The 11,369-nt window shown below is 50.1% G+C and overlaps 1 protein-coding gene across 1 annotated transcript; it reads left to right on the top strand.

Annotated features, from left to right (window-relative positions):
- The first annotated feature begins 8,350 nt into the window (after positions 1 to 8,350).
- Positions 8,351 to 10,728, top strand: CLPSL2 (colipase like 2). The gene is made up of 3 exons (XM_055574422.1): positions 8,351 to 8,437; positions 9,174 to 9,296; positions 10,633 to 10,728. The coding sequence occupies exons 1-3, from the start codon at positions 8,351 to 8,353 to the stop codon at positions 10,726 to 10,728; spliced, it is 306 nt and encodes a 101-aa protein (XP_055430397.1).
- Positions 10,729 to 11,369: the final 641 nt, after the last annotated feature.

The following is an 11,369-nucleotide window of genomic DNA, read 5'->3' as shown; positions in this document are numbered from 1 at the left end:
GCGAGTGTGGGAACCTCAGCTACTTCCAAGGCAGTGATCTGGTTCCCAAGATCTGACCTCTGGATGGAACCTCAGGGAAAATTCCCCAAGGTTGGGGGCACCATCATTGGAAAGGGGGTAGGAGGTGCTATGTAACAGATCCTGTCTCCTAAGACTAGAAACCATCAAGGTTAACTGCCCAGCTCCAGGGTCATACTCTGGGCACATGGCTGGCAAACTTTTTTTATTTCCAAGGGTTGTATGTAAATTGAGAGCCACTGTGGCCCAACCCTGTTGGTCTAGATTGACAAAGGGAAATGAATCCTTATTGGAGGGCCTCTCTACTCTCATATCACTCTGGGTACTTGTATTCTGGGAGGGGGAGGGTGCTGGAGTCCAGGAGACAGGACATAGAATGGAGATTGCATGGTTAAGAAGATTAGACAGGGCTTTGTGAGTATAACATATGGAATTAAAAAGCATACCACCTGGCAAATACATACATATACACACACATACTTTAGACTGTGGCCCATGTCTGATTTTTACCTGGGCACATGGCTTCCTACAGTAGACACTGCATTTCCCAGTTTTTCTTGCGAACATGACTGACTGATGGAGTGGAGAGTATTAAAGCAAACAGTCAGGCCCTCCCACACCCACCCTCATCCTTCACTTCATACCTGAAATACGAACAGGCAATAAGGCAATCTTTGACCAGGCTGATGAAGAGAATGACTATAGATGCCAGAGCAGTGAAACTAAAGCAGCCTGGACCCCTGAGACCATGAGACCCCATTTTTGCCTTGGACTGCATATCCTTGGGATGTTATGGGAAAGAGAAATAAACTTCTGTCTTATAGTAAGCCATTGGTTCCATGGTTTCTTTTGCTGCAGCCAAACCTATTTGTATATCCTACAGCTCTGTCTTGGTAAATGAAATTCTGCTATTAGTAATTTACTTGTTTCATAATTTTCTTATTAAACAAATATTTTTCAAGCTTTGAGTGCTCTTTCTGTATCCTCTTAAGTAGGAGCTGGCAGGTGAGCACAGAGCTGGGTACCCGGGACAGGAGCGAGTTGGATCCATCAAAGAGTAAACTCATCTATCCGCCCATCTTTCCTAGGACCATCTTTTAAAAAAAAAAAAAATTTTTTTTGGCCAAAACATGTGGCATATGGGATCTTAGTTCCCTGACCAGGGATTGAACCACTGGAGTACCAGGAAATTCTCTCCCAGGACCATTTTTTGCCTTGGTTTCCACAAATGGCAGTTACCATCATCTGTCTGTGAAACAACTGTTTTTAGAGGGGGGAACTATGATTGCCGTAGCAACTGAGAAGGGGGTGAGCAAGTTCAAGTGGCCAATGACTGAAAGAGGACAGAGCTCCTCATCAGCAGCTCCTGGACCCTGGGCATTAGTTCAGTAAAGACTGACAATGGCACAGAGCAGAGGGAGCACTCTCTCTGGACTGCAGCTGGAAGGAAATGACAAGGGAGCAGGAAGTGGAAGCTCACCTTTCTGAGCGTGTACCAGGGTGGGTGTGCAAGTTGGTAAGGGAGAAGGTTGTGAAGCATGGGATTTCCCTAACAAATTCCCGAGGTGGGGGTGGGGGCGGTGGGCAAAACCCCTGATCAATGAAGATGTGATTAAAAAAAAAAAGACATGTTAAATATGTATGAAAGAGAAGCAGGGAGTTCCCTGGTGGTCCAGTGGTTAGAACTCTGTGCTTTCACTGCCAAAGGCATGGGTTCAATCCCTGGTCAGGGAACTAATGTAATCTAAGCTGCATGACATGGCCAGAAAAAGAGAGAGACAGAGAAGCACAGGAATAAAAAGCATAGGCTGACATTCAAAGTGATCTGTAGCTGTAAACATTGAAAAGTTTTCCTATAGAGAGAAATCGACCTCCACCCCATTCAGGTAACCCGTGCCACATCCAGACCTTTCGTCCCGGAGGCGGCTGCTGTAGATTGACTTGTTTCGGCCTTTGTTCCACCTCCTCCCTGGACCTTAGGGCTGGAAATGTGGGAGACTTTTTTCTTCTTTTAGACCCCTGACAGATAGAGCAAATACAGGCAATACTTTCTGATGGCAGCTTCCTGATTCTGAGAGCACAGCTAAGGTGTGTGTTTCCTGGGGCCCACAGTCACAGCGGTGGCCTCCTGACTCCCAGGCTGCTAATGGTGGCAGAGTTGGTAGCTTCCTTGGCAGCTCAGTTTTTAAATAGATTTTATTCCAGGAAGTTCAGCCTAGATTCTACCCCTCAACCCTTTTGAAGACTTTATAAGCCCTCAGTTACTATATTATATCCCTTTTTGCTTAAAATAGGCACAGTGGTGTCTGTTATCTGCAAATGGACTCTGATGATGAAGTGCCAAACAGAGTAAGTGTCGCTAAAATGTTTGTTGAATGAGTGAATGAATGGGCAGTGGAGGCTGCCAAGGTATCTACAGTGGGTTGGGCAGTCAAACTAGTTGGACTCAATATGGACATAAGTGAGCAGTGAAATCAATTTGGAATTCTGATCGATATTTTTAATTTTTTTTTATTTTTTAAGCTTCTTATTTTGTATTGGGGTATAGCCAATTAACAAACAATATTTTTATATTTTCAGTTTCAGATGAACAGTTAAGGGACTCAGCCATACATATGCATATACCCATTCTCCCCCAAACTCCCCTTCCATCCAGGCTCCCACATAACTGAGCAGTTCCATGTGCTATGGTCCTTGTTGGTTATCTATTTTAAATATAGCAGTGTGTACTTGTCCATCTCAAACTCCCTAACTGTCACTTCTCCCATCTTTCCCCCCAGCAACGATAAGTTTCTAATCAACATTCTGAAAAGATGAAATAGAATAGAAAATCTCAGAGCAGATCACATATAGTAAATGTTAGTATTCTTTTGTGAAACTTGTTTCATACACATATACATGTTACATATGTGTGTACACACACACACACACACACGTTTGCAGTGATAGTAATCCAAATATTCAACAACCAACATGACAGAGTCAGTCAGTTGGAATGGATGCCAACAATATCTACTAGTTCTCTGAATACCAGTATAAAAAGTATCTTTGTAGTAAAAAAAAAAAAAAAAAGATTGAAACCCAGTGGTCTATGGAACATACCTTACAGCTTTTGCGGGGCTAGGAGGCAGTGGGCACATGTTTCTGAGGACCCTTCCGTAGGCACTGCCCAGGCTAGAGAAACTTAACCATGATGGATTTCTGCATCTGGAGGCACAGCAATCCTCCTGCCCACCGGCATCCATTCCCATCCCAACCCCCCATGTCCCTGCCTCTGGGAACCTGCTCTGACCAGGCTTCACAAAGTCCCACCAGTAACAGTCCCTGGCCCCCTGGCCACACTGCTTGACCCAACTGGGGCCAGTCGAGTCTTCTAGGGTTTTGTATAATGGGTGCTGAGGGGAGGGGCTTGGGGCTTTACACAGCTTTGCCCACCGCCCTGCCACTGTCCAGAGAGGCAGCCACCCTCCCAAGAGACAGACAGACTGAGGCCCCCACAAAGGCTAATGCCAAGGAGGAGACACCTAATATCAGGGAGTGTGCCCCTGGGCCCCTGAGGCCAGCCTCACACAGCTGCTGGCCCAATGCTGTTCCTTTGGCTTTTATTTTTAAAACAAGTTAGTCTTGCATTTCTTTGACGTGTATCTAAAGGGGTTGTGATTACATCATGGCTCCTTGAGGAGGCCAGAAACACTCTTTGACCAAGAGACTAAGTACGGTTGTGGCTCAGAGGCTCCACTGAGTCAGAGAAGGACGAAGCTCCCATCCACATGGGCAGTGCGGGCCGGGCGCCAGGTCGGGCCACCCCTCTGTCACCTGAAGCTGCATGGAGATCTCTGAGGAACCTCATCATGAACATTTCCCCCGAACTCAGAGGCTGTGGGGAGCCCTCTGTGGCCCCTCTGAGGAAGCCTCCATCATAGGCTAACCTGTCGAGATGCTCTCGTGGGTGGAGAGCAACACAGTAGCACACAGGCCACCAGGTGTGACTACCCACTTCTGTCCTCCAGGTAGACGCCTCGGGGTCCAAGAGCTGGCTACCTCTGGAGCAGGCGAGGCTGTGGTCAGCTCTGTCCTCTCCCTCCAAGCCTGTCTTCCTCCCCCGTTTAGCTGACAGCCCTCCCCAGGACCAGTCTGTCCTGAGAAGAAATAAGATGGGAGCTGTGTGTGTGTGTGTGAGAGAGAGAGAGAGAGAGAGAGAGAGATGACCTGAGGATGGATATGAGGTAACCTCTCTTAGGACTGGGCCTCTTCCTCTCTCAGGAGACCCCTCCTGTCTTCACAGAGCAGCAGAGAAGCCCCATCCCCAGGAAATGCCTGGACCCCAGGCTCGGTCCCACTCCGGCACAGCTTTCCACTAAGGAGTCACCACAACTGGGGTTACTCCCAAGGTCCCCCAAGTTCCCTGGAGCACTGACCACCCCGACTCCACCCTGCATTCTCTGTAGGCAGAGAGCCAGCCTGTCCCCTACTCATTCTCACCTCCAAACCTCTGTCCCTCTGGACTCCTGCTTGTATGTTTAGTTTGGCCAAATCTTGCAGCTTGTGGGATCTTAGTTCCCCAATCAGGGATTGAACTCAGGGCCCCAGCCATGAAAATACCAAGTCCTAGCCACTGGACCACCAGGGAATCGGACCCCTGCTTGCAAGCCTTTACTCTCAGCCTGCTCAAATCGTAGTCCCCTTTCAAGCCCTCATGGAAGAGCACTGTCCCTGGCTGCAGGCTTCCCTGCCTGTCCTGGGCACCAGAAGGACCCCGGCGCCCTACCCACGGACACCGCCTGTCCTCTTCCCCAGGAAGCCTCTACTTCCCAGGCTCTTTCCAGCCTCTGCTCGTCATTCTCCTCAGACTCCCTTGAGCATTCCTTCAGGAATGAGTAGAGAAATGGTGATTTTTTTACCTAGGGCAGTTTTCACCAGATTTCTATTTTGGATTTCCCAGATTGATTAAAAGCTCCAAAAGTTTTAAGAAACTGACAGAATTTGTGTGTGTGTGTGTGTGTGTGTGTGTGTGTGTGTATAATATATTGGCCAAGAAACAACATGGAAAACCAAATAAAACTACCGGTATTGTCTTATTTTCCATTGTTTCATAAAAACGCATTGGAAGGCCAAGAAAGTAGGAAGGATGCAATTTCAGAATAAAGAATGGTTCTTTAAATATGTTTAACGACAAGAACAAAAACCACATTGCCCTAATATTTTCCCATTTTGCTGTAGATCAGTGAGAATATTGTTATGGAAACCAACAGAAAGATGCAGGGAAGGAGAAGACGCTGGAGGGCGTCTGAGGATGGGGGAATGGATGGGGAGGGAGATGGGGGCTGGTTGCGGGGGTGGGAGAACAGAGGACCACCAGCCAGGCCCTTCCTGCCCCCTTCTCCTCATATGAGACTGGGCTGCCCAGGTTTGGGTCCTGGCCAAAGGGCAGAGCTGGAGTCGCTCTCACACGTCAGGTGTCTCAGGGACCCTAGTAATCTGATGCCTACCCCCTCACACTGCGCATGTGTCTTGGATTTGTGCTTGTGACCAGTGCCGGCTGGATGTGGGAAACAAGCCATTGGTGCAAAAGAAAGAGCACAGGACTTGGAGTCAGGAGCCCGGGTCCAGCCCTGGCTCTGCTGAGTCACCTGGGGAAGTCCCTGCTGTCTCTGGGCCTCAGTTTCTTCACCTTAAAATGGAGGCACTAGTGGGACTTCCCTAGTGGCTCAGATTCCACTGCAGGGGGTGCAGGTTCAATCCCTGGTCGGGGAACTAAGATCCCACATGCTGTGAGGCATGGTCAAACAAAATAATAATTTTTAAAAATGAAGGCTCTATCAACTAGACTTCAAAAAAATTAAAAAAGAAAAAAAAACCCCAAAGTTTCTGAACCAGTCTCTGAGGCTAATGCAGTCCTGTGTGCCTTAAAAAAAATTTTTCTTTTTTTTTGTAGAGAATTTAGAATTTCAGGGGCTTACCTCCCCCTCGGGGCCTTCATTAAGCCTCTCTGAGGTTCCTGGGCCTCGGATCAAGAATTCCAACCTGCCAATCCTGACATATCACTGGTCTCTTGCCCCCACATCAGTCCCTTTCCTGAGAAGAAACACTATTTACCCATTATCAAACACAGAAGGAAGGGCCAAATACCTCAGGGAAGTAGGTGACTCCACACGAAGAATTATTATACCCTGGGGCGCCTCTTGGGTTCACAATGCGCTTTACCGACAGGAAACAAAGGATGGCAGAAATTCCTTTAGGGGACAAAGACTTCTGGCTGTCCACAGCAGTGGGGCATGGGGAGAGCTTGACCTTGAGCTAGAACGCCCTGGGTTGATATCTCATCCTGTGACTTAACTGTTATTTGGGCAAATTATTTTACCTTGAGCCTTTGGGTTCTTCACCTGTAAAACCTGCAGCAGAAACGATAGTAGACGCTAACGCTTCTGGGACTTGGATTTCCCAGCCTCCCTTGCAGAAGGTCGGGGTCACGTGACTTGTTGTGGCCAATGGTGTGCGTGGAAGAGGCCGCTGTCAGGCCTGGCGGAGGCATTGAGGTGTCCATGTACCTCCTCCTCCTCTCTCTCGCTTCCTCCATAAGGACCTTGGGGGCCAGTCTTCCAGATGATGCGGCTATGAGATGGAAGAGTCTTCCTGCCCCATATCAAAACTTACATGCCTGACAAGTAATGCATGATTGTGCCCAGCCACTGAAATTTCAAGAGTTCTCTGTTATGACAGACTGTGGTAATTACCATGACTGATGCAGGGAGGGCTGACGGAGATCTTGGACACAAACCCCTCTGAGGACAGTGGGGGCCGCTCTTCTTAAAGAAAAGACCTAAACCTCTATAATAGTCAGCTCACATTGCCACAGCAAAACACCGTAGTCTGGCCTAGACGACAGACGTTTATCTCTCACCCTCTGGAGGCTAAAAATCCAGGTTAAGGATGGTCTGGTCTGGTGAGAATTCTCTTTCTGGCTGGCAGACAGCTGCCTTCTCACGGGGTCCTCACATGGCAGAGAGAAAGAGACAGTAAGCTCTCTGGGGTCCCTTCTCATGAGGGTGCTAATCCCATCCTGAGGGGACCCTCATGGCTTCATCTAACCCTGATTATGTCCCAAAGGCCCCACCCCAAATCTCATCCCACTGGGGGATAGGGTGTCAACTTACGAACTTGGGGGAGGGGGGAACAACTCAGTCTATGGCACCCCATCAAGTCAGGGCTCCTCAGATCTTAAGGGCCAAATTTTACATATATTTTTTAAATTGTATTATATTTATTTACTTTTGTCTGTGCTGAGTCTTCCTTGCTGCGCACAGGCGTTCTCTGGTTGCAGAGAGTGGGGGCTGCTCTCTAGTGGTGGTGCATGGGCTTCTCACTGTGGTGACTTCTCTTGTTGCAGAGCACACACTCTAGGGAGCCGGCTCAGTGTTTGTGGTGCCCCGGCTTAGTAGTTGCCCTGCGGCATGTGGGATCTTCTCCAAGTGGGGATCGAACCTGTGACCCGGCATTGGTAGGTGGATTCTTAACCACTGGACCACTGGGGAAATCCAGGAGCCAAATTTTAAAAGCAGAGAAGCAGCCCAGGGTGAGATGAGGTGGGAGTTTCATCCAGAAGGAAGAGATGAAGCAAGTTTGCCTCCCCCAGGGCCCATGATTGCTGCCTGCAGCTCTCCCCAAAGAACCCTCCTTTTCCTTCCCAGTCTTCCAGTCCTCCATCCTGCTCTCATACCAAGATGGCTGAGTCACATACGATTCACAGATTCTTAGACACTTCATCGACTTCTTAGAACTGGGAGACCTCTAGGTCTTAGAGGTCATCTTCTCTTGGCTCCTGATTCTACAGACCACATGTCTGGGCCTGGAGAGGGTATGGGAAACACCAGAGGTCCAGGCTGGCTTGTTCAAATCATAGGGTAGGCCAGGAGGTAGGTAGGTGCGGCAAAGGCAGAGAGAGAGTCCGAATATCAAGAAGCCAGCTGTTTTCATTTCAGCATATAAATTTGCATAATTTTGCAAGATAAAGTCTTAGTTTACAGTTTTAAGTTTTTACTTGTTAAGTATTACACACGGAAGGCCCCAGGGCCCCAAAAATCCAATCATCTGGCCTGTCAAAGCCTGAATCAGGGTCTCATTCTTTTTCGCGGGCCAGGAGCTTCCTGGGAGCTAGAAAGTGTTTCCTCGGGGTTTGGCCTCGGCTCCCGAGCGCCCTGTGACCATTAACTCCCTCACCCTCCGCCTCCAGCCCAGGGCGGCCGCGGGGGCACCGGTCACGAGGCTGCCAAAGGGTTTCTCCCCACCGCCACTCGGGCTTCGCGGAGCCGCCGCACCTCTGCCTCCCAAGCCTATGGCCTTGGCCATCGCGCTCCTCCTCTCGGGGGTTCTGCTCCCCTGCTGGGGAGAGTTCGCACTCTTTAAAAAGGGGTCTACAAAGGTGAGACAAGAAACATTTTGAACCTTCCGTTCTAGCCGAGGGTGGTGGCCGGGGCATCACTCTCCATCTAGAAGGGGCCAGTTGGGTTTGGAGAGAGAAGTGGGGGACGGGGCGAGGTAGGGGGGAGAGGGGGGGAGGGGACCACCCCCTACTGGGGATTTCTTCTCAGGCTGGAAGCTTGGTGTGCTCCCAAAGGACTTCAAAGCCCTTGCTTCACCTCCCTAGTGGCTCTGGAGGTAAAAGAAAGTGGCCTTATAACCAGCAGCATCCTCCCCCTCCCCTCCCCTGTCTAGCCCCCTCCCCTCCCCTCTCTGGGACACTCAGTCCTGCCTCAAGTCATGCCTTGCACACCTGCCCTAGCGTCTGCCCCTCTCCGTGCCCTTGTAAGCACGCAGCTCTTTCCTCCTTTTCCTTCCTCGTCTTTCTCTCCACCCCATTCTCTGTCCCTTCCGCATCCCCCACTAAAGTGTGATGGGGAGTATTTGGTCCTTCAACACAGTTGACCCTTTGGGACCCACAGAGGTGAGGGGGTCCCCCAGGAAAGAAGAAGCAGAGGGAAAAGTCCTAACTTCCCCCTTCCTCTCCCCTGCTCCTCTGAGTGCAGTGGGGGTTGGGACGTGGGGGTGAACTTCTTTAGGACTTCTCTTTCTGGATCCATGGGGCTTTGGCAGTGTCAGGGGACTCCCCCCCCACACACATGGCCAGAGAGCTGGTGACTTAGGGGTTGTCCCCACAGGCAAACGGGGCTAGGTGCTCCCATCACTCTGAGTGTTTCAGTGACTGCTGTCTCATCAACTTGGACTCTGGTGGCGCCTTCTGTGCCCCTCGGGCCAGAATAACCATGACGTGCTTGCCCCAGGTGAGACCCTGCCCCCGTGGGGCAGCCCCTGCTGGTAGGTAGGGTGGGGATGGTTCAAAAACCCCGCATGGCTGCACCTTTTTTTTCACCCTTTGCTTGAAGCATCCTTTCCCCCCTCTCCACCTGGCAAACTCCTGATCGTCCTGCAATGCAACTCCAGGCACCTCCTCCAAGAATCCTTCCCTCCTTGGAACTCGCATACCCTCGGGACCCACACCCTCAGCAGAGCATGTATCTCCCTGATTTGCCTGCCTTCTGTCTGCCTCCACCACTGGTCAGAGCTCTGCAAGAGCAGGATTAAAGCATATTCACTTTGGAACCCCCTACCCCCCAGCTTAGTGCCTGCACATAGTAGTTGCTCAACAAACGTTTATTGCATGAATGAGCATCTCTACTCTAACATCACTGCCGAAGAGCAGGTGGGAAAAGACCTCCCAATCCATCCCTACCACGCTGCCGCAATGACTGAATCTCTTGAGAGGAGCTGCCCAGGCAGGTTGACGGTTTTGGGATTGGATTTGAATTTAAACCCTGGCTTTACCAACCCCTGTCTTTGTGACCTTAGACAGATCATTTCTCTCTCTGAGCCTTAGTTTCCTCATCTGTAAAATGGGACTAAGGTACCGACCCGACCAGCTTGTTGAAAAAAGTATGTGATCCTGGCAATGACGGTGCTCAGTGAACATGGTTGTTATCAGCTGGTGGAAATGCAGGGAGCAGAACGCACAGTGCGTCTTGTTCTTGCCTTTTTTCTGGCCCTGGGCCCAAACCTTTCTAGGGAGGCTGGGCTCAGTCTCCATCTCTCTGTCTGGAGAACTGCCAGTGCTCAGGAAGACAGCCAGGTCCCTCCTGTGGCCTAACTCTACAGCTGAAGTAGCCAGAGGGTCTTTTCATTATGGGCACTTAATCTACTTCGTTTTGTTTAATTCCCTCAATGACAAATGGGGTTACTATTATTTCCTTAAAAAAATTATTTGTTTGACTGCACTAGGTCTAAAGATCCCGGCATGGGGGAATCTTTAGTTCTGGCGTGTGAACTCTTAGCTGCGGCATTTGGGATCTAGTTCCCTGACCAGGGATCTGGGCCCAGCATTGGGAGCTCAGAGTCTTAGCCACTAGACCGCCAGGGAAGTCCCTTAGTATTCCCATTTGACAGATGAGGGAACTAAGACAAAGAAGCTTGCCTGAGGCCACAGTGTTATGAGCTGTAGAGCTGTCAGACCTCAAGTCTGTCTCATTCCATCACTTGGGCTCTTGCTTCTGCTCCCCAAGAAGTTTAAGCCTCCTTCTTCCCTGCTCCTTGGTGGCTTTCAACTCTCTCACCCATTTTCTGCAGACCAGGAGCGCCATCAACATCGTATGTCCCTGCCGAGTAGGCCTGAAATGCATACAAAAGGACCCAGACTGTAGCCGTAGGTGCCATTTGATTTAGAAGAGGATGCAGTCTGGTCACTAACACCCTCCTCCCACCCCTCCTTGAGGAGCCTCATCTTGCTCAAAAGACATTAAAGTCATTTCCTGGCTCTGGTCTCTGTCTGTGCTTCCTGGGAGAGGGAACCGGATAGGGATTGTTGTGAAAGAAGAGACATGATAGAGCTTCCCATGGTTTGGCCCTGCCTGGAAGCCTGGTGGTCTCAGGGGGAAACTGTGGGAAGGGCGTGGGCTTGTGGGGGTGTAGGTGCTAGAGGAAGGCAAAGGGATGGATTGGAATTTGGGGATTAGTAGATGAAAACTCGGAGAAGGCAATGGCACCCCACTCCAGTACTCTTGCCTGGAAAATCCCATGGACAGAGGAGCCTGGTAGGCTGCAGTCCATGGGGTCACGAAGAGTTGGACACGACTGAGCGACTTCACTTTCACTTTTCACTTTCATGCATTGGAGAAGGAAATGGCAACCCACTCCAGTGTTCTTGCCTGGAGAATCCCAGGGATGGGGTAGCCTGGTGGGCTGCCGTCTATGGGGTCGCACAGAGTCGGACACGACTGAAGCGACTTAGCAGCAGTAGCAGCAGCAGATGCAAACTATTATGTATAGAATGAATAAGCAACAAGGTCCTACTATATAGCTCAGGG

Source organism: Bubalus kerabau, chromosome 3 (genome assembly GCF_029407905.1).
Source record: "Bubalus kerabau isolate K-KA32 ecotype Philippines breed swamp buffalo chromosome 3, PCC_UOA_SB_1v2, whole genome shotgun sequence".
Classification (NCBI taxonomy): Eukaryota; Metazoa; Chordata; class Mammalia; order Artiodactyla; family Bovidae; genus Bubalus; species Bubalus kerabau.
Note: the sequence above shows the minus strand (reverse complement) of the source record. Positions and strands in the feature narration are given on the sequence as shown.

Bases quoted from the DNA above. Each gene is read 5' to 3' on its own strand.
- CLPSL2 (XM_055574422.1), top strand. From the start codon at position 8,351: ATGGCCTTGGCCATCGCGCTCCTCCTCTCGGGGGTTCTGCTCCCCTGC. The intron at 8,438-9,173 runs GTGAGACAAGAA...TTGTCCCCACAG, and splicing joins TTAAAAAGGGGTCTACAAAG to GCAAACGGGGCTAGGTGCTC. The intron at 9,297-10,632 runs GTGAGACCCTGC...CATTTTCTGCAG, and splicing joins CCATGACGTGCTTGCCCCAG to ACCAGGAGCGCCATCAACAT.